The sequence below is a fragment of the Muscardinus avellanarius genome (assembly GCF_963383645.1).
Source record: "Muscardinus avellanarius genome assembly, chromosome: 15".
NCBI classification, from domain to species: Eukaryota; Metazoa; Chordata; class Mammalia; order Rodentia; family Gliridae; genus Muscardinus; species Muscardinus avellanarius.
Genome location: NC_137801.1, coordinates 88,095,789 through 88,116,969, shown reverse-complemented (window position 1 = coordinate 88,116,969; position 21,181 = coordinate 88,095,789). Strand labels below are relative to the sequence as shown.

Genomic DNA, 21,181 nt, shown 5'->3' with positions numbered 1-21,181 from the left:
CCTAGAGGGGCCCCCTCTGCTCCCCGGGATCCTGGGCACTGCGGCCACACCTGTGCCACCGGGGCTGGCACAGAGAAGAAGCAAGCTCGGGTGGACATGTGGTCAGCTCAGATTTAGAAATCAGCACAGGAGGAAGCTTCTTGGTCTACGTTTGATGAGGGAACCGCGGCCCAGCTGTGGGTTGCAGATCAAAAAGGGACCCTATTCAGTGTGGTGAAAATAACAGCGAAATGCTGAATCAGGCTGTTTCCTGCGCTGCACGCACATTAAGGGACCATGCGAGGGTGCAGGTGGTGAGGAGCCGGCAGGGTGGAGGGAGGCAGCAGACCCCAGACAGTGCAGCAAGGCTCCCCTCAGAAGGACTCTCAGCACCATGGGAAAGTGTCCGAAAGAGCACCGTGTTAGAAAACAAAAACTCATCCATAAAGACACAGTCATCGCCAGTCACGCCTGTGTCCAGGGACCTCGGCAGCCCTCCGTGTCCGAAGCCATCGCACCCGGCGCTGGTCCGTCTTCATCTGTCAACTCCCGGGCGCAATGTCTCCCTTGTGCCTTAGCCCGCTCATCCTTCTCCTGTGCCGACTAAACTGTTTGCATTTTGGGGTGACCATCTGGTGTGCGAGGCAAAGCCCAGATTGGCCAGCAGGAGCCCAGGTCCTGCTCCACACCCTGGCTGGGGGTACGCACGTGCAGACGCAGCAGCTCTGACCGGCCCCACCAGGAGGGACCCTGCGTTGTGTTGTCTCCCTGGGTGGACGGAGCTGCTACTGCAATACTGAGTTGTGTGTGTGTATAGGGGATCCTGGGGCTTGAACCCGGGGAGGGCCTACCTCTGAATTGCAACCCCAGCCCTTTTTATTTTTTGTTATTTTTGATTCTGGGGATTGAGTCCAGGATTAGTCTACTTCTGAGCTACACCCCCCAGCCTTATTTTAGCTTTTGCTTTTTTTTTTTTTTTTTTTTTTTTTTTTGGTGGTACTGGGGTTCCTGGAAGCCCTTCTATCTCCAGGCTACACTCCCAGATCTCTTTTTTACATTTTTTAAATTTGGAAACAGGGTCTCCTAAGCCAGCACGGCTGGCTTCGAACCTGCGCGATCCCCGTCTCTGCCTCCCAAGCACGGGGATGACAAGCGTGCGCCACCACGCCCGGCCATCTTTTGCTTTTTGAAACAGGATCTTGCTAGGTTGTTGAGATCACACTAAGTTGCTGAGGCTGGCCTCGAACCTATGAATTAGAGGCGTGCACCATTATGCCAGGCTTAATTATTTGTAGGACTTGTAGGTTGGAATAATAATATGTGAACGGGTAGCTGGCACCGGGCCCCCAAACCCTGAACACTGCCAAGCCCCTTGGAATTGAAGACAGAGTGCACTCATGCAGTACCTACACTTATTTATACCACAGTATTTATTAATGTATGTTTGCATTTACACTGTCAATACTTATTTAGTTAAAATCAATGACTCATTTACTTTGAAGGAGGTATAGAATGAACGCAGAAATTGTTTAGTGCCAAAACGCGGAAGAAACAACACAGGAAAAAACGTTAAGGGAGAATCAAAAGACAGAAGGCAGTGTTGGGTGCTAGCTTCTATCTGCAAGGTTTATTTCAGAGAAACATGTTTCCCACCCCCAAGCCCGGAGGCTTGCACACGGGACATGTACCTCGAATCCTGCAGTGCCCCGGAGGCTCACACAGGGTGTGTGCGCTCCGGCTGTCCCAGCCTTCTCCTATCCACACTCTTACTTTCTTTGTAAGGAATTTCAGAAAACACCTCCATTTCCCCCACCTAGGAGCCCATCTGATCTGTCCAGCAGCCCGGGATGAGCTGGTGAGAAGCACGCCCTCTCTGTCCAGGCTGAGCAGGGAAGGGTGCAGGCTTCTTTGCTGAGGCGACGGCTCCTGCTTGGTGGCCATGAAGACGTGAGCTTTGACTAGGGTGGCTGCAGTTGCCCGCTCTAGGGCGTTCACCCGGCCCTTGGTCGTGGTCTCTGCAGACCTCCCACTTTCCTGGGGCTGTTCCCAGCTCCCATTCTCTGCTGAGCCCCCCTGAAACTACTCCATCCAGTGACATCATGTGACCTCATCCAGCGAACCAACAAACCCGATTCCCAAATAAAGAAGGTTCCCGGGACAGGGCTGACCGTAAGCGGGCAAGCTGAAGAAAGGGCACACGCCGCTTTTCCTGGTGCAACTTTTATTTTTCATTCAGGGATGATGTGCTGTTCTTCCTACTCTCTGGGCGGCCAGTTTTGCCCTTTCAGTGAAGCGATGAAGCCTGGGGGCAGCTCGGTGGTGGGGTGACGGGGGCCTAGCGCGGAGGGAGGGAGCCCCGGGTTCCGTTCAGGGAGGGAGCCCCGGGTTCCGTTCCCGGCTCTGCAGATCAAGACAGCAATGTTTTGTGGTTATCTTACTTCACAAGAAGGAAAAGACGAAAGAACAGTTGACGATCACATCCTGATCTCTCCAAGATTGCTTTTATCTCTTTCCTTTAATTTTAAAAGGTGAGGTTGAGGTTTATTTAACATGCATTGAAGTATGCAAATTGTGTGTGTGTGTGTGTGTGTGTGTGTGTGTGTGTGTGTGAGAGAGAGAGAGAGGAGGGGGAGAGAGAGAGAGACTGGAATTGAATTCAGGGGCATTCTACCTTTCATTTACACCCCAACCTATCTATCTATCTATCTATCTATCTATATATATACACACACACACATACATACACACATACATATATATACATGCATACATATATATGTATATATAATGTATATATATTTTGTGTATATATTTTGTGTATATATATATATATATTTTTTTTTTTTTTTAAGCAGAGTCTCACTAAGTTGCTGAGGGTGTCACTAAATTGCTGAGGCTGGGTCCATGACACAATCCTGGGACACAGACGTTTTTCTTAGTCACTCTGGATTCTTACTGTATTCAGCCAGCCCTCCAGGTCAGGGGGCTCCACATTCACAGATTCAAACAAACACAAATGAAGAACATTCTTTAAGAAACGGTGTCTGTAGTCAATGTCAGACAAGCCTTAAAGACGCCACAGAGCTACTATTTAGGCAGCACCCACCGTGCCGGCAGCACCCTCCGTGCCGGCAGCACCCTCCGTGCCGGCACCAGTCGGTCATCTGAAGATGTCCCGCGGCGTAGAAAAGGATGTGTGTGGTCTATGCAAAGTCCCGCCCTGCTCCCAGGGCGACTTGGGCGTCAGTAGATTTGGGGTCTGCACTGGCTGGGGGGTCTTCGGGGTCACCCCCTGCAGATCCCCCGGGGATGACTGTTGTTCTGGCAGTTTGTGGGCTTCTGCCTCGGGAGGAAGCTTTGGGCTGGGAACCACTCCTTCTCGGGTGGGCCCTGCTCAGGCTGGACGTCAGCGGATTCAAAGCCATCTCCTTTCATATGAAGATGTATGAGGCTCACACGGCAGCTTCGTCACGGCGCCTAATTGAGGCCGTTTTCTCGATTCGTGTAAACGCCTTCGTCTGTCAAAAATGCTACCAAGAGCCACACTTTGTGGTTACTTTAATTCCATTGCCAAAACTTTTATATGGTTTCCTGTATGGTGGAGGGAGAGTGATGTGTGCTCGCCTTCTTTTCAAACTTCTCTTATGAATCAGTAACAGTGTGAATGAATGTCAGAAGTTTTTATTAAGTGGTTAAAGCCGGCGCTTCTCTGGGTTGTCATGAGGGTTAAGCAGACTCTGTGAAGGAAATGCTGTAGATTTAAAGAAATTGTGTTTATTATGAACTAGAGAACACATGATAATAATAATAACAATAATAATAATAGGGCTGGGGTGCTGCTGAGTGGTGGAGTGCTTGCCTAGCTTGCATGAGGCCCTGGGTTCTATTTATCCCCAGCACAGAAAGAAGAAAGAAAGAAGAAAAGGTAGGGGTGAAGGAGGGAAAGGGGAGGGTAGAGAAAGAGAGGAAGGAAGGTGGGCTCAGTGGTTTACATCTGTAACCCCAGGACTTGAGAGGCTGAGACTAGAGGATCGCAGGTCTGAGGCCAGCCTCAGCGACTTAGTGAGACCTTCAGAATTTTGTGTCATGCTGACGAAACTTGCAAAACTTGGGATCCGTGGGCCAGCATGAAAGGACAGGGCAGGAGACGCCCAGGGTGTGCACCACTTCTGTGTGAACAGTATGTAGGCCCTGTTTCACAATAAACTATAGTTTAATAGTACATTGCTCAGCCCTGAATAAAAACGCCCCGTGGTAATAAAGCGTACTGTAACTCCGTAACAACCAAGGGGACACTACCACTCAAGTGTGTTTTGTATTAAGGGGTCATATTATTACTTAAAGGCCTCAAGGCTGCAAGAGTGCCCTAAGCCCCCTGGGCCACCCTGGGCGGCCTTCAGGACACCCCCGTGAATGGAAAGACAGTAGCTGTCCTTCTGATCAGCAGAGAGAGGGGGGAGACCTGGGATCAGAGTCAAGCAGCCATTATCCAGGAACGAGGCCCTATCCTTCCTTCCAATCAGGAATGGTTCCCAGGCCCCTGTTGCCACTGTGAAATGGCGGGGGAGGGGGAGGACTTTAGACGCCCCTCTGTGCTGGAACTTGACATTTAGAAACAGTCCTGGCAGTGGAGATTAAGCTTCCCCACCTCGGGTCCTGTCTCGCGTATCCTTGGCAGGGTCACCCCTCAACATTTACTTGAAGAAAGCCTCTCCCTCACCGGCCAGAGTTCTTTTTAATTTTAGTTTTAAAAAAAGTTTCCAGTAGCCGGGCGTGGTGGGCACGCTTGTCCTCCCCGCGCTCGGGAGGCTGAGACAGGAGGATCGCGCAGGTTCGAAGCCAGCCTCAGCTACTTAGTGAGGCTCTCAGCAACTTAGTGAGCCCTGTTTCCAAATAAAATATTAAAAAGGTCTGGGAGTATAGCCCGGAGGTAGAAAGACCCTGGGTTCCACCCCCAGTGTCACACACACACACACACACACACACACACACACACACACACACACACACAGTTTCCAGTAGGAAGCAGTGGCACACACCTATGATCCTAGCTACTCAGGAGGCTGAGGCAGGAGAATCTAAGTTCTAGGCCAGCTCGGGCAACTTAGCAAGACCCTGTCTAAATAAATAAATAAATAGGGCTGGGGATACAAACCAGTATCACCAGAACACCCCTGCGTCCAAACCCAGTGTTGAAAATAATTATTATTATTGTATAGAGATAGAAAGGCCTAAGGGCCGGGTTATAGCTCAGTGGTAGAACACTGGCCTAACATGGGCAAGTCCCTGGGTTCCTTCCATCCCTGCATCCCTGCAGCATAAAGAAAAAAAAAAAAGATAAAATTTAAAAGAATTAAGCTAAAAAGTCCTTAATTAGTTTTTGTTTGCTTGTTTTGGTATTGGAGATTGAACCCAGGGGCAGTCTACCTCTAAGCTATGGCCCTAGCCCTTTTTAGAAGTTTTAATGTTGAAACAGGGCCTGGCTAAGAGACCCTAGCTGGACTCTGGGAGCCTCTCCTGTACTGAAATGACGGGCACGCCCACCGTGCAGGGCAGGGGTCCTTCCCTAGGTCTGCCTCCTGTAGTTCCTACTTCTGACCCTCAATTCTCTATTTGGCACTGGACAAACCAAATCCCGTACTCTGACAAAACGTCACTCCAAGTTTCCCCTGCTGGCTGAGTCCCGTGGTTCAAACGCAGAGGGAGAATTGTCTCCAATAATCCCGCGCCGCCGTGTGCCGAGCTCAGGGCTGTGGCTGAAGACAGGGCGAGTTGACAGATGAGTCAGGGATTTGTCAAGAGTATTAATTACAGACTTGAAATCTCAGTCAGGAAAGTTCATCTTAGCGCATCTTGCAAACATGATCAAAGTCTTTTCAGTACTGATTTGAGGGTGCTTAACCGCCCGGTGTGGAGAACGTAGCTCCTCACTAGAAAGGGCTGACCTGATAGAGCACGCTGCCCAAAGGATGGACCCAGTAGGACAGTAAGAACTGTGCGCCCCCACCCGGACTCCCTGCCCCCCAGCCCCAGTGGGGAACACCCCTTTTGTCTCTGAATACCTGCAATGGCATTTCGAACTGCCCCAAAAGGCCACTGTGGTCTTGACGTGGGCGCCCCTGGGAGATGACCGCCACAGGAGGGCCAGGATGGGGGTTGGTGTAAGTGATGTTTTTAAAACCATAAAAAAAAAAACATGAGAACTGGGGGCTTTACTGTGATTCGGGGGAATAAAAGAAATTTATGACTGGCTGAAAACTTGAAAACCCGAGGAGTAAGTATATAGCTGGTTAGGGGGAGGGAAGCGGTCCCCTGCCCTTGCTCAGTTCTAGAAAAGCAATTATTTTCTGGCTTTCTTCCCCCTCCCGGAATAAAAAAAGGGGGGGGGGCCTGGCACCTAAACCCTGGAAATGACACAGAATTACACCGAGCCCAGGATCAGGCCTGGGCTTCGCTCCTGTGTCCTAGGGTGCCAGCCAGGGCTGCAGGAGCGCCCGCCCTCGGGCCATCCCTGGTCTTAACCGCAGGTGGATTCGCGCTGATGGGGGCGCGGAGCGGCGCCCCCCCTTAGGCCTGGAGTCCCGGGCGGCCAGATTCCAAGCCCCGGCGCTGCCAGCCGGGGGTCTGGGCCGCTGGTTCCCGCGGGGCCCGAGCGCTGGCCTTGGGAGGCTCCGCGGGTGGACTCGCCAGAGGGTGGCGCCCCAGGCTCTCGGGAGGCCGGGCCGGGGCCGCGGAGGACGCGAGCGCTCGGACCTCAGGCTCCCGTCCTCGGGCTGGACCCCGAAACGCCCGGCCCTGCCCGCCGCGCCCGAGAGCTGGGGGCGTCGGAGGGGCTCCCGAGGGTCACTTTCCAGGGCCCGCTCCACCTCCCGGGCCCGTGGCCGCCGTCTGAGCTGCCCCTCTTGTGTTTTGCAGCTGCTGGACCTGTGTGACTCGGTGAAGGACGCCGCCCTGCGGGTGACCGCCGCCTTCGGCATCCCGCGGACGCACCTGCACGCGCCCATCGCGGGGGTCCCCAGCGCGCGCGCCCCCTGGGCCTTCTACCCCGCGCCCCGGCTGTAGGCGGGTGGGCGCCCCCGGGGGCGCGGCGGGCAGCGGGCGCCTTCCCCGCGACTTCGGAAAATCGTGGTGCTGAAGGAAGGGAAAATAACAGCACAAAGCCCAACACCCTCCGGCAGAAGGGCTGGGAAGGACGGCCACGCGGTTCAGGCTCGCCCGCCGGGGCGAAGGCGCCGCGCCCGGGGAGGGCCAGCGCAATAAACCGGGCCTGGACTCGGGACCTCACGGGCGGCTCGCGGACTGCATTCCTCCTCCCCCGCCCCCTACCCGGCCGGACGGCTCTGCCTCCGGGGCGCGCCCACCGCCCCGCCCGGCCCGGCCTGGGGTCCGCCCTGCGGGGAGCGCCCGCGGCCGCCGCCCCCAGCCGCCCCCAGCCCCCGCCGGGCCGCGGCTGCCCCCGGGTCCCGCGGCGTCGGGGTCCCCGAGCCACTTGCGCGCCCTTCCGCGTGCAGCGAGCCCCCGGCCCCCGCCCAGCATCCCGCGACCCGGCCCCGCCCGGCGGCCTGCGGGCGGCCCCCTTCCTGGGGTCGCGGCCAGCGCGGCGGGCGGCATCTGGAGGGCCGGCCGGCCTGGCGACCCCTGCCCGCGCCGAGCTCTCCGCGGGCGGCGGGGCCGGCCCCTGGGGTCCCGGCGGAGGCGGCTCTCCCGGCCTCCCCGTGTCCCCTCGAGTCCGGCTTCTGAGTCCTCCCCGCCGCTCCACCGCGCCGCGCACGGCCCCGGCCCGCCCGGCCTCTCACGGAGGTGGAGGGTCGGGAAAGCTGCGGACGCAGGGAGGGCGAGGAAGGCGAGCGTCCCGCGGGGCTGGGTCCCGCCCGGGCCGGACCCTGGGAGGAGGGGGCGCCCAGGGACCCAGTGCCCACCCCGCGCCGCCCTGGACGGCCGCGAACTGCCCCGCCAGGACCTCCGCGGAGCGCGCCCGAGCGCCCCCTCTGTCCCGTGGGGGCCGGCGGGGTGCACCCCGGGGCGGGGGTCCTCGAGGGTGAACCCCGGGGAGGGGACGGCGAGAGTGCACCCCGGGGCGGGGGTCGGCGACGGTGCACCCCGGGGCGGGGGCCGGCGAGAGTGCACCCCGGGGGCGGCGAGAGTGCACCCCGGGGCGGGGGTCCTCGAGGATGCACCCCGGGGCGGGGGTCGGCGAGGGTGCACCCCGGGGCGGGGCCAGCAGGGTGCTCGCGGGCCGGAGGAGGGGCCGGCGGGCCGGGCCGCCCTACCTGCCGGGGGCGGGCGGGGGCGGGGCGCGCGGGGATTGGCCGGCGCGGGGATTGGCCGGCGCGGGGATTGGCCGGCGCGGGGCCGCCCGCCGGGCTGCGCTGCAGGGCGGCGCAGGTTTCACTTCGCTCCGCGCCGCCGCCGGCTCCGGTCCCTGGAGCGCCGCGTCCCGGGGTGCCCCGCCGCCGACCCCGCCGCCGTCCCCGGCCCGCAGCCCGCCCGCCCGCCCGCGCCCGCGGCCCCCCTGCCCGACCCCCATGTCTGACTCTGACTCTCGGACCGAGAAGCGCAAGGTCGGTCTCGAGCGGCGCACGTGCGGGGGGCGGGGGGCTCGCTGCCCGCGTGGACGGCGCCCCTCGGCAGCCCCGGGCTCTGCGGCCGGGCTGACTGCCTCGGGCTGCCCTCCGCGCCGGGCCGCGGGTGGGGGCCGACGGCCGCGCGGGGCGGAGGTCGCGGAGGGAGTGGCCGGAGCCGGGGCGCGCGGCCGCCGGGGAGCCCGGGGTCGGCCCGACCCGCACCGCGAGGGGGCGGCGGGCACGGCTGCGGCCCTGCGAGCCCGGGCGCGCGTCCCGGCCGGGCAGCGGGCAGGGCCGGGGCCCGGGCAGGGGACGGCGCAGGGCCCGGGCAGGCGACCGGGCCGGGGACGGCGCAGGGACCCGGGGCCCGGGCAGGGGACGGGGACGCGCCAGGGCCCGGGCAGGCGACCGGGCCGGGGCCGGGGCCGGGGACGGGGACGGGGACGGGGACGGGGACGGGGCCCGGGCCCGACCGCCGCAGCCCTGGCCCGAGCAGCTCTGAGCAGAGTTTGTCAACAATCGCTCGCCTGCGGCGGCGGGACCCGAGGCTCCGCCCCCGGCCGCCGCCCATTGGCTGCTGAGCGGGGCGAGCGCGCGCCAGCCAATCGGCGGGGCGGGCCGCGGCGCCAGCGGCAGGAGGCCGGCGGCGCGGCCGCGGCGGGCGCAGAGCGCGAGGGGCGGAGCGGGCGGAGGGGAGGATGCTCCCGGCGGCGGCGGCGGCGGCGGCGGCCGGGGCGGCGCGCGAAGCCCTGGGCTGCCTGGCGGAGCGCGGCGGCGGGCGCGGGCTCTGCGCGGCTCGCGGGCCCCCGAACCCCGGCGCCGGCCTCGGCGCCCCGCGCTGCCTCCGCGGCGCCGGCCCGGGGGCGCGGGGCGGCCGGCGCGGGGCCGCGGCCCGGACGGCGCGCTCGGAAGGGCCGGCGCGGGCGTGAGTCGGGGTCTGGCGGTGGAGGGGCGGGCCGGGCCCTCGCGTCGCCGCCGCCGCCGCCCGCGAAGTGGCGCCCGGCGCGCTCGAGCCCGCGAGTTGCGAACTCCATTGTGACGCACTTACTCCGCGGCCGGCGCTGCCAAGCCTCCCAGACTTGCTGCCCTCAGCATTTTCGGCAAACAATGGGGCCGGAGCGGGGCCGGCGGCCAGCCGCCCGCCGACGCCGCCCCGCGCCCCGCGCCCCGCGCCGGCGGGTCCCGGGCTGGAGCCCGCTGGGGCCGGCGACCCCGTGCCAGCCCGGCCTGGGCACCGGGCACCCTGCGCGGGAGCCGGCCCTGGGCCCGGAGAGGGCTCGGCCAGCCCTGAGGGCGGCCCCGCCGGGCTTGTTTTGGTGGTGCGTCTGGTTCCGCCCCGCCCCCGTCCACCTTTGTTATTTTGGGCGCCTCGTTGTTTGCATTTGGAGGTTGTCATAGAAGTTAAGCACGTTTAAAGTATCCGGGACTCTTCTTAAGGAATAGATGGAAGTTGCCCGGTGTGTGTATTCGTTGTTATTACCGTCTTGCCGAAGGTAATCTTAGCTTCTCTTGTTTATTTTGCTTGCAGAAAAAAAGACCAAATGGCCAAGCAACCTTCCGATGTAAGTTCTGAGTGTGACAGAGAAGGCGAACAATTGCAGCCCGCTGAGAGGCCGCCTCAGCTCAGGCCTGGGGCCCCCGCCTCCCTCCAGACAGAGCCTCCAGGTAATCCGGAAGGCGAAGGGGACCGCTGCCCCCACGGCAGCCCTCAGGGCCCGCTGGCCCCGCCGGCCAGCCCCGGGCCCTTTGCCACCAGATCCCCACTTTTCATCTTCGTCAGACGATCTTCCCTGCTGTCCAGATCCTCCAGCGGGTATTTCTCTTTTGACACAGACAGGAGCCCGGCACCCATGAGTTGCGACAAGTCGACACAGACCCCAAGCCCTCCTTGCCAGGCCTTCCACCATTACCTCAGTGCCATGGGTAAGCAGCGCCGGCCCCTGGGAGGCAGCAGGCTGGGGGTGTCTGCTAATCGTGGGTGCCAGCCTGGAAAGCCCCCTTGGGGATCCTTCGGTGACTACTCGTGTTTCCGTGGGAACAGAGGATGTATCCAGTAGAATCAACACGCCAACAGTTCCTTAAAGTGTTAAGAAGTTTGTGGCGTCCATCTGTTGATGTCCAGGCGTTTGGGGTTGTAAAGGTCGAATCTCTGCTGCTTTCGTTACGCTAAAGTGTGTGACCGAGCTATGCTCTTGTAACCGCTAAGCTTTACCTGCTCGTGATACTCTGCTTTAGAGGGACCTGGCCAGTGACAGAGCGCAGCTCGTGTAGCCAACGGTGAAGACAGATGTGACAAATTAATCATTCTCAAAAGTGACATTGGAAAAAATGAATTAGTTCGTATAAGTATGAACACAGAGCCATGAAATGCTTTGTTTTATACACAGTTTCCCCTTTAGGTTAATTGCTCAGAGGGTTTTGATACGACACTGCTGAGAGTAGGTTGTGGGTTTTTAATCTGAGGCTCAAGGCCAGGTTCAGGCCAGCGGCAAATGTGAGCCCCAGGGAGGCCCGCAGTAACATCAGCGAGGGGCCTGAGCTGGCTGGAGGTGGTGGCAAGTCGGAGAGCACGTGCCACCTGGGTGTGAGGCCCCCCAGTATGTCTCAGGTAGGCGTTCCTGGCTGGCAGAGGTCGTCCAGGAATGCAGATGTGACGCCTGGTGTCCTGACACTGAAACTTGGATGCGAATTCAGATCCTTTGGAAGACTGCACAGGCCCTTCTGGAGTGTCGGGCTGGGCGGCACTTGAGCTTCGACTTGGTGTGCGATCCTCCACCAGCAGGAAAGGTCCGTGTCACCAAAGTCGCTGCGGGCCTTGCTCACGTGCGCCCTCCCAGCCCCCCGTGTGAAGGGGCCCCAGGCAGCTGGTAGCCCTGCCACGAGCAGGAAGTGCAGGGCAGACCCTTCTGAGGCTTAGACCACACCTCAGCTGCTGCACAGAACAGAATGGCGTCGGGAGCCCGGGCACCTGGAGCACCTGCATTGGGGAACACCAGGGCAGATCTTCTCAGTATGGGAGGCTCTGTCTTCATCACCTTCGATGGGGTAGACCAGGCAGGTCTGTCCCCGTGTTAGAGGCAGAAGGCCTCAGGATGTCACTTGTCAGAGTGGGCACACCTGGCAGAAATGGCCAGAGTGCTCGGCTCCCTCTGTTGGCTGCTTCCGTGCTGTGAGTGCTGGGGGGGTGTATTAGGGTCCCTCCCCAGGGAAGGGACCTAGGCCACTTCATCATTGTTAGGACTTAACTGCCAGTACTGCCGCTTCTGAGCTTGTTTCAGCTGTAGGGGTTCCTGGTACTCGCATCTGTTCTGCCCATGAAGTCTCTGAACCTGGAACATTCTGGCTGAGTTAACAGGTTTCATGGCATGGATGTTGAAAACCTGTGTGTTTTAAGGACCTTCTGGAAGCTAGTAGAGTTTTACATTCAGGCCTATGTGATCGTCTCTGCAAGCGGTGGCTTCATGAGTGGAAATGGCTCCTCCTTCCGTTACCTAGGGATAGTGGATGAATCAGCGTGTTTTAATATAAATACGGGCATGATGGCCTCTTTGGGTGACGGATGCTATTAGGAAGGTAATGATGTGGCAAGCACCACTGCGCTGCTTTTGAAATGGCAGATATAGGGCTCTAAAGGTCACCGGCTTCGTTATCAGGGAGAGTTCGTGGTTATTCCCGGGAAGGGGAGATGCCTCTCGAGGGGTGGCTTCATAGGGTTAACTACATTCCAGGAGATTGGAGCGATAAGCTTGGAGTTTAATGCATACATAGGATTAAATGACAGGGCATAAGGCATTGGAAGCTAATTTACGAAGGTAAGTTTTCAATATTATGTTCCGGGGAGATTTGTTTGGGGAGAGGAGGTGTTGGGGTGGGGAGTGGCCACAATTGCTACCGGGAAGAGAGGGCTTAAGCAGATGAGAGTTTATAAAAGTGAATAAGTCTGTAATGGTGGGGGCTTTTCCCTGGCCATCCTTGAAGCCTTTGCTCAGTGCTTGAAGACCACTTCCGCTAAGCCGAGAAGGGGTCTCTTCTCTTTGGGGCCTTGCTTAATATTCCTTACTCGGCTGTCTCCGTTAAGATCTGCCGTGACGCTTTTGATAATGTATTGCAAAATACATTTTCCCACAAAGAAGCCTTTATGATTGGTTTGAGCTGCTGGAACACAGATGTGAGGTTACGGAGAGGTTCTGCATAGCCGGAGGCTCCTTCAGCCTCAGAGCAGTCCTCCGCCCAGGCACTGGGGCGGAGGACAGCGTGCCTTAAGTTCTGTCTCTGCGTCTTTGTTCTCATGAGAAGGCCAAGCCTGCTGGGGACTGCTGGGCGTCATTTATCCTAAGACATGTCTTCGTGTTTCCCTCCGTATTTCTGATTTTTCTGAAGGTAAGGGGGAAGACCGTTTTTACACTTTGAATTTTAGCTTCTGTACATACATGCTACAAGGATTGACAACTGATCTCCACGTGAAAAACGGATGGTTTTAATGAGCCACTCACACATGTCAGCTCACCGAGTGTGCTTTCAAGTGGTTTTTTTTTATGCCGTATGTGTTTTTGTTGCAAATTATGTACTAAATCTTGTATAAAGTCTTTACTCTGAAGTGTAGTCAATGCAATCGGAAGCAAGAGTTGAGAAAACTCAGGCTACAGATGAACGCTGGAGGTTAATAACTCCCCCAGGTTGCTTTAGTAAATTTTAGTAAACGTCTTAAACTTTACTGTTCCTCGGCGCATCAGATTTCACAGGTGGAGGTTCACTGGGTTCTGAACTCTGCACCCAGCATGCCCTGGGGACTCCTCTTGCAGCTGGTAACTGGCCCTCTGGCTGGGAGCTCCCCGTGGGAGGCATGGTGTCCTGCAGATCCTAGTGAGCACCTGCCGCAGGACCCCTGAAGTCCTGGGGGTCGGATGAGCGCCGCCTCCCGGCCTTTCCCTGCGGTCTTGGGTTCTGTTCCTGTGGTGCCTCCGGGGGTGGGGGTGGGGGGTTGGGCCTTGTACATGCTGGCACGCCCTCCTCCTCCCCACAGAAGCTACATCTGTGATCTGTGTCCCTACCTTCCATGGAGTTTTAACTGAGGACAGATTAGATTTCAAAATAGACAGGTAGCAAGAAGAGCCCTGTCCCTGGCATGTGTCCAATTGCCAGAATCCAGCTATACAGTTCGTGATGGGGTGACGGGTAAGGTCCAGCTCAGCACTGCCCAGGGAGCCTCCCGTGCGGAGGCTTGACCCAGGACTGGCATGAGTCAGATGCACCGGCAGGGCCGATGCTGGAGTTTGAAGGCTTGCCACATAGGAAGGAAGGTAAAATAGTCATTGTTCTCATATGGGTTGCATGTTGAAATGATATTTTGAATATATGGGCTACATAAAATAAAATTTTTTGATAGTAAAAAAACATAAAAGTTGACCATTTTAACTATTCTCATTACTTTTGTGGCATGATGTTGAACCAGGGGTGTTCTGCCCTTGAGCCCTGTTTTTATTCTGAAATAGGATTGTCACTAAGTTACTGAGGTTGGCCTTGAACTCGCAATCCTCCTATCTCAGCCTCTCAAGTACTGGGATTACAGGTGTGCGCCAACATGCCCAGCTCTATTTTAACTATTTTTAAGTGTATAGTTTGATGTTAGCTACATTCTGTACAGCCCCTCTCCAGAACATTTTCATCTTGTGAAAACTGAAACTATTCACTTAAACAACTCCCTCTTTGCCACTTTCCCTGGCCTGGGGCAAATACCATTCTTCGTGTCCATAATTCCTGCTTCCTCAGGTACCTTCAGTAGGTGGAATTATATTGTCCTTCTGTGACTGATTTACTTACCATAAAATCTTCAAGGTTCACCGTGTCGTAACACGTATCCTTTTTAAGGCTGAGTAATACTTCAGTACGTGTGTCTGTATCACAATTTGTCCACTCATCCGCCAGTGGACACTTGGCTTGACCTGATGCCATGTGTTGGCTGCCGTGAGGAGTGCTGCTGTGAACCTGGGTGTGTGAAGTCTTCTCCGGATTCTGATTTGAATTCTTCTGGATAAATACCCATAAGTGGGTATCTTTACTATGCCATCTTTACTATACTGAATCTTAAAATCCACAAACAAGTATGTCTTTCCAAGTGTTTAGGTCTTGGATTTTTTTTTTCATTAGTGTCTTTTAATTTTCATTATACAGAATTTGTTCATAATTTTTACGCCTAAACATTTCATTTATTTGGGGGCAGTTATTCATGGGGTGTTTTTAATTTAGTTTCCATGTGTTCGCTCTTAGCATATAAGATGCATTGATGTTTGTGTACTGCATTTTGTCTTCTGTATCTTTACTCAACTCATTAATTTCAAAAGGTTTTTTGGAACCCAGAGGCTTTCTACCTCCGGGCTATACTCCCAGACCTTTTTTTATATTTTATTTGGAAACAGGGTCTCACTAAGTTGCTGAGAGCCTCACTAAGTAGCTGAGGCTGGCTCTGAACCTGTGCGATCCTCCCGTCTCAGCCTCCCAAGCGCAGTCAAAATGTTTTTTAAAGAATTTCTTTGGAGATCTATGTAGATGTTTAAGAAACCTGCAGATAGAGACAGGTTTCTTCCCTCTCTCCTTCTTACCTGTGTTGACTTTATTTCTTTTTCTTGTCCTATTGCATTGGCGAGAACTTGTGTTACTTATTTGTTAAGTGGTAAGAATGGACTTCCTTCCCTGTCCCAGTCAACGGGTCTGGGGAAATAGCTTTCTGTCTTTAATCTTGTGTAGTAACTGCAGTCATTTTGCAGACTTCTTGTGAAAGACCAGGAGTTTTACCTCTATTCCTAGATTGCTGAGCGGTTTGCTCCTGGAGCAGGTGTTAGAGCTGATAAAGCCTTCTGTATCTATCATTTGATGTGATGCGGCTTTGTTACCTTACTGCTGTGGTGCGTCATTGCATTGTTTGGCTTGGAGTGTTACGTTGGCCCTGCGGGCCTGGATGAGCCCTGCTTGGGCAGAGTGTGCAGTTTTCACACTCTGCTGGGTTGAATTTGCTGGCGTTTTCTCTGAGAGCCTTTGCGTCTAAGTTCTTGAGGATCTTGTCGCCGTTTAAGACTGGTTTTGATGTGAACCTTTAACAGTGAGTTGGGGAGCGTTCTCCTGTACCTCTTAGGAGAGACGTGTGAGTCAGCATTAATTCTTTGCAGGCTCTGACAATTCCGGAGGTCCTCTGCACGCTGCGCCCCTTGTCTCTGGGACCGCTGGCGCTGTCTGCTCCAGCCTGGCTGAGTTGTGGGTCTTGAAGGTGGGCGCCTTTCCTTCTGTGTCGCTGAGTGCGAGTGCGGGAGGTGTCCGGCCGTCCTCGCCCTCCAGGTGCAGGCCCTTCGTGTTGGTGCTTCTTTGCTGAGGTTGGCCGTCGGTGTCGTTGCTCTCAGTCTTCCTGGAGGTTTCTCAGGTCTCTTGATTTCTTCTGACAGCTTTATGTGCCAGTGGGTCTCCTCGTTTCTCTCTTTTCTGTTACACTGTTTATTTCCTTTGTGTTTACTTCTCCTAGTTTCTGGAGACAGGAACTTAGAAGTGTGTTTTGAGGCCTTTCCTCTCTTCTGGTATGAGCCTTTAGGGCTAGAAAGCTCCCCCCACCTGCGCTCGGGAGGCCCTCCACAGTGTCTTATGTCTATTTTCATTACGTTGTACAGCCAGGTGCCATGGCGCACACCTGTAATCCCAGTGCCTGGGAGGCTGAGGCAGGAGGATTGCAGGTTCGAGGACAGCCTCAGCAAGTAGTGAGACTCTTCAACCTAGGGAGACCTGTTTCAAAATGAAAATCAAATAGGGCTAGGGGTGTAGCTCAAAGGGAGAACGCCCCTGGGCTCCATCCCCAGGGCCACAAAAAAATTAAAAAATCCAAGTATTAGTATGCCCGTGGTGGATCTTTTCCTGTCCTTTGGCTTCTCCTGCCTTGTTTCACGTGAAGTGCGTTTGCTGTCATGGCGTGTCTTCAGGTAAATGGCTTCATCCGCTTGTCAGATCTGAATGGTGGTTCAGGCTGTTCATGTGTGGGTCACCGTGCAGACCTGCCACTTTGTCCTGTTTAGTAGCTAGTGTGCTGTAGTTACCCTGGTGTGCCCTAGCACGCTGCTCCATGTAGTTTCTTAGCGTGGCTCTCGTGTGTCAGCACACACACGTGTAGTGCCACGAGCCCACTATGGGGTGGCCCGGGCCCCTGGACTGAGAGCAGCCCGCCTTCCCTCTGCCTGCCTGTGCCCTCCAGAGGTGATCCCTGGTGTCTGTGAGGCCCCTGCAGGCTGCGTCCCCGCCGGTGGGAAGGGAGGGGTCTGGTCTCTTCTGTGAGCGTGCTCATGGCGTTGGAAAGGCCCCACCTTCTAACGCCATCGGCGCAGGGGTGCGGCTGCAGCTTGTGGCTTGGGGGCCACAAGCATTCAGACTTATGCAATTGCTTGGCTTTGGCCGCAGACTTCAGACCAGAGAACTCACCACGTGGCCCTTTGTTTTGAGTTTCTGAGTGCAGTAATAGCTGTAGCCCGGGCCACTCTTTCCAGATCACGGCCGCAGTGTCTCCTGTTTGCTCCCCATGTGTACCGATGGCGATGTGCCCATGGGCCTCTGCTACTTTCAAATGACCCTCCCGAAACGTGTGTTAAACAGAATCCTCAGTCTTATAGATTGTCAAATTAGGAAGCAGGGGGGACTTATTCATTGCTTGGCCTTCTAGAACATGCATCCGCTCATAGTTGCTGAACTGCTGGACAGTGGCCATGTGCCCGCTGTTGAGCCTTGGAATCCCAGCCCTTCCCAGTGCCCACGTCTCCTGACACCAGCTCTGTGGCCGACTGCCCGAGCAGGGATGGTACTCCATGGCCCCCACCTCTCCCTGCCACACCAGAATGAAATCGTCCCTGTTCCTTCCTTGCTGGGCCTGCCTCATCACTGACTCGTGTAGAGACTCCAGACCCCTCCGTGCTGGGCCTGAGCTCTCTGCTGCCCCGTGTGCCCTCCGACCCAGCTCTCCAGCCGCTCTAAAGACGTGCTGATGGAAACGTTCACCAGGGGTCATCATAACCCTATTAGTACCAGCCAGAAACTACCCGCAGTCCCAGTGGGCGGCCATCTCTCAATCACCACGCTCTTCTTTTCTTCCCAGGTACGTTCTAGCTCTGAGCTATCCCCAGCCCTTTAGATTTTTTGCTTTGAAACAGGGTCTTGCTGAGATGCTGAGGCTGGCCCCAAATCTGCAATCCTCCTGTCCCAGCCTCCCAAGTACTGGGATTCCAGGTGTGCATCACTGTACCCGAGTTTGTGTGTTCCTTCCACAGGGCTCGTTTTCAGAGAATTAAGAAGAATAATGGCAAGAGAGCAATGTCCCTGGCATATTAAGTTGGAAAAGCTACAGCATTGTTGCTCACCTAGCTGGTGTTACGTTCATGGCGTAGAACAAAGTAAGAAAAGTACATACACTTAGTGCGGCTCATTGGCTCAGTCCAAGGGCTGTCTTTTCTCTGTGCCTTTCTGCACCGACACATTCATCATAAGTCAGCGTTAATTACCAGAACAAGTCTAGTAAATGGTGTCTCCTATAAAGTCTGTTCTTCACACGAACCTTTGTTTTTGGCATAGCTGGCTGTCACCGGGCCTGCGTGCCTCTTCTGATGGGGTTTTAACCTTACGCCCTGGACGTGGGTGAAGATCCTGTCCAGGTGACGGCAACCCTCCAGTCCCTCATCACAGTGCCCCAGGCAGACTTAGCCCCTAGTCTGCCCTTTTGGTTTAGCAGGGCAGAACATCGCCCACTAGCAACCTCACATGCGTGAAGCAGGGCTCGGTGGGCCTGGGTCCTACCACCTGCAGGCCTCAGCAGGTCTGCTCGTCTGAGGTCACAAGTGCACATCTTGGGGCTGTGGGAGATGGATAGCCGCTGGTCCTCAGAAGGTGTCTGTAGACACTGTCCTAGTTTGTCTTTGGGCTGGGGGAGCCGCCATTCTGTGTCTCCCGCTGTCCCCCTGAGAGGAGCTGGAAGCCAGTTCACAGGGAGTGCTGCTGCAGCTCAGACCCCTCGGGTCTCAGCCAGAGGGCGAGAGGGAGCCCTCTGGAAGTGGCTGCTGAACCTGGGCTCCGTGGAGACCCTTCCATTACTGCCGGTCCACGGGCAGAAATTAGACAAGCATTCAAAGATGTGCACTTGAGGGAAGAACGGTCTTCAGATGTGGAATAGAGAGAGAACACCTCCCCACGGCCCAGACTTCTAGCACGCTTTCAAAATGAGGTGGAGAGCCGGGCGTGGTGGGCACGCTTGTACCCAGCATTCGGGAGACTGAGACAGGAGGATCGCAGTTCAGGGCCAGCCTCAGCCACTCAGTGAGGCTCTCTGTAACTCATTGAGACCCTGTTTCAAAATAAAGAATAAAAAATAGAGTGGGGTGTAGCTCGGAGGTCGAATGCCCTGCGTTCCATCCCCAGTACCTTAAAAAAAACGAGGTGAAGGGCGTCCGTTGCTTCTTGCTTTATGCTTCAGCACGAGAGTGTCCGATGCCTGAGTGGGACCCGGAACTTGAACACAGGCTTCTCTTTTGACCCCAGTGGAATTAGACTCCTTTGGGTGAGAGAATACCTTGGAATATTAGCCATCGTTCATTTAAGTTTTGACATTTACTTCTGAGTAAGCCAGCTGCAGATCTTTTTTCTTTTTTTATTCTTTGTATTAGGGATTGAATTCAGAGGCATTCCATCTCAAGCTACATCTCAGCCTCTTGTATTTTTTATTTTGAAACAGTCTCGTTAAGTCGCTGAGGCTGGCCTTGAAACTAATCCTCCTGTTTCGGCCTTCTAGGTACAGGGATTGCAGGCCATGCCCGGTTCAGCCCTTCTCAGACACTTTTCTGGTGAGCTGTGAGGGCTGGCGTCCACAGCATGGGCAGCTCTGCCTGGTGGCCACCCCTCAGTTCTGCTGTCCCATGTGCTGTGGGAGGCCTGTATTCAGCGTCTCCTCAGTTCTGTCCCCGGCCCAGTCCAGTGGCCCACGAATACAGTTGTGGTCTGCTGAGGCCGCAGTGGCCAGCTCTTGGCAGCCCACTCCAGGGTCGTTGGCTGCGGCCTGTGGCGGCCCCCCTGGGAGTCTGCTCCTGAGTTCCTGGGCCCGTGCTCACGGTCAGTGCCGGCCTTGGTGGTGTGGATTGTGTGTGAACACGAGGCGGGAGGATTTGACTGCATTTTCAGGTCAAGAAAACAGAACCCAGGAGCTTGCAAGTGGTCTAGGCTGTGTCAAGCCAGGCCTTGAACTCAGGAATTTGGCACCGACACCCTGCTCTCTGCATGGTAGGTATGGCTGGGTTTGTTTAGGATTTGCTGCCTTTCCTTAGTTTTGAAAATGGGCTTGAAACAGATTTAAAGGTTATGAAGCCAGCCAGGGATGTGTGTGCTATGTTGAAACAGGTTTAATGGCTCTCAACTCTGAATTGCCTGGGGCCTTGTTTTTTCTGCCCAAAACTCTATTTCTGGGCTAGAGAATATATCTCATTCCACTTCCAAAAACATCGTGATAAAAGTAACTAATAGAATTAATGATTAATGTGAGGCGGTTGGGGTTTGTTTCTTGAGAAGGAAGGGTCACGTTCTCGTATACATGTATCTGCAGGGCTGGAGTGAGCCAAGTCAGTCCCTTTCTGTGCAGCGATTGTGCTAAAGACTCCAGGATACAAGCATGTTTCTGGGATGGGGGTAAAACTCCATGCTAGAGAGCTTGTCCAGCTTCTGCTAGGCCCTGGTTTCGATCCCCAGCACTGCAAAGAAGTAAAAGGCCTCTTTCTTGTTGATTGCTTTTGTTTTATTTTATTTTATTTTTTTGCCTCCTTTAACACAAAAACAATCAAGAAACAAAGTCTGTATGCCTGTGATTTCCGTACTTGGAAGGCAGAGACATGAGATCAGTCACTGCCAATGCCAGCAACTTAGAGAAACCATGTCTTAAAGTAAAAAGTAAAATAGGGCTGAGGTGTAGCTTGGAGGCTGATTGCCCCTGGGTTCAGCCCCTAATACCCCAAAGAAAAATATATGAATTCTGGGTGTATTCATCATAAGTATATATGAGAATAAGGCCTCAATTTTACTTATATTTGAGCATAAATTCTGCCAAGCTAATCAAACAACTCATTAGCTTCAGAAGAAGTTGGTATATGACAGGAGCACAAAGTACTTGCTGATTTTAAGAGAACCAAGTGCTGTTTAATCCATTAAGTCCCAACTCTCCAATCCTGCAAGTACTTCTACAAAAAGGGCACGGGTGTGTGACTGTGGGTCAGAGCTCGTGAGCTGGAGCTTAGGCACTAGTGCCTGCCTTCTCTGTGATAGTTCTAATTGTACTCTGACCGTAAATTATTTATGAAGTGCTGTAGTTAAGTCTGTACAGGTGTTCCGCGTCTGGGGGATGGGACAGACGGTTGGTGCTGTGCCCAGTGCCGGCAGCCCCTCCCGTTTCCCTCGGGTCTCCCCGCATCTCTTTGGAGGCCAGAGCCGTGCTTTCTCCTCGCCTGTGGTGCGAGATACCGTGGAGAGTTGCAGCCATGAGCCTGGCCTCCTTCCTCCTGTCCTGCTAACCTTATGGGCCAGGCACAAGCCTCAGCCCGGCCCGGGCCACTACCCGCCGCGGAGGTAGAAGGGGGTTGCCACAG

At 55.6% G+C, this 21,181-nt stretch overlaps 2 protein-coding genes across 2 annotated transcripts in view; both read left to right on the top strand.

The window, feature by feature from the left end:
* The window catches only part of ACOXL (acyl-CoA oxidase like), a gene marked incomplete at both ends in the record, with an annotated part of 233,611 nt that extends 226,570 nt beyond the window's left edge, over positions 1 to 7,041 (top strand). Inside the window, one exon of the mRNA XM_080711449.1 lies at positions 6,895 to 7,041. Within this exon, the coding sequence (XP_080567575.1) occupies positions 6,895 to 7,041 (147 nt within the window). The remainder of the gene's footprint in view (positions 1 to 6,894) is intronic.
* A 3,043-nt stretch (positions 7,042 to 10,084) lies between these two features.
* Positions 10,085 to 21,181, top strand: part of BCL2L11 (BCL2 like 11) — a gene marked incomplete at both ends in the record, with an annotated part of 30,495 nt that continues 19,398 nt past the window's right edge. Inside the window, one exon of the mRNA XM_080711448.1 lies at positions 10,085 to 10,466. Within this exon, the coding sequence (XP_080567574.1) occupies positions 10,085 to 10,466 (382 nt within the window). The remainder of the gene's footprint in view (positions 10,467 to 21,181) is intronic.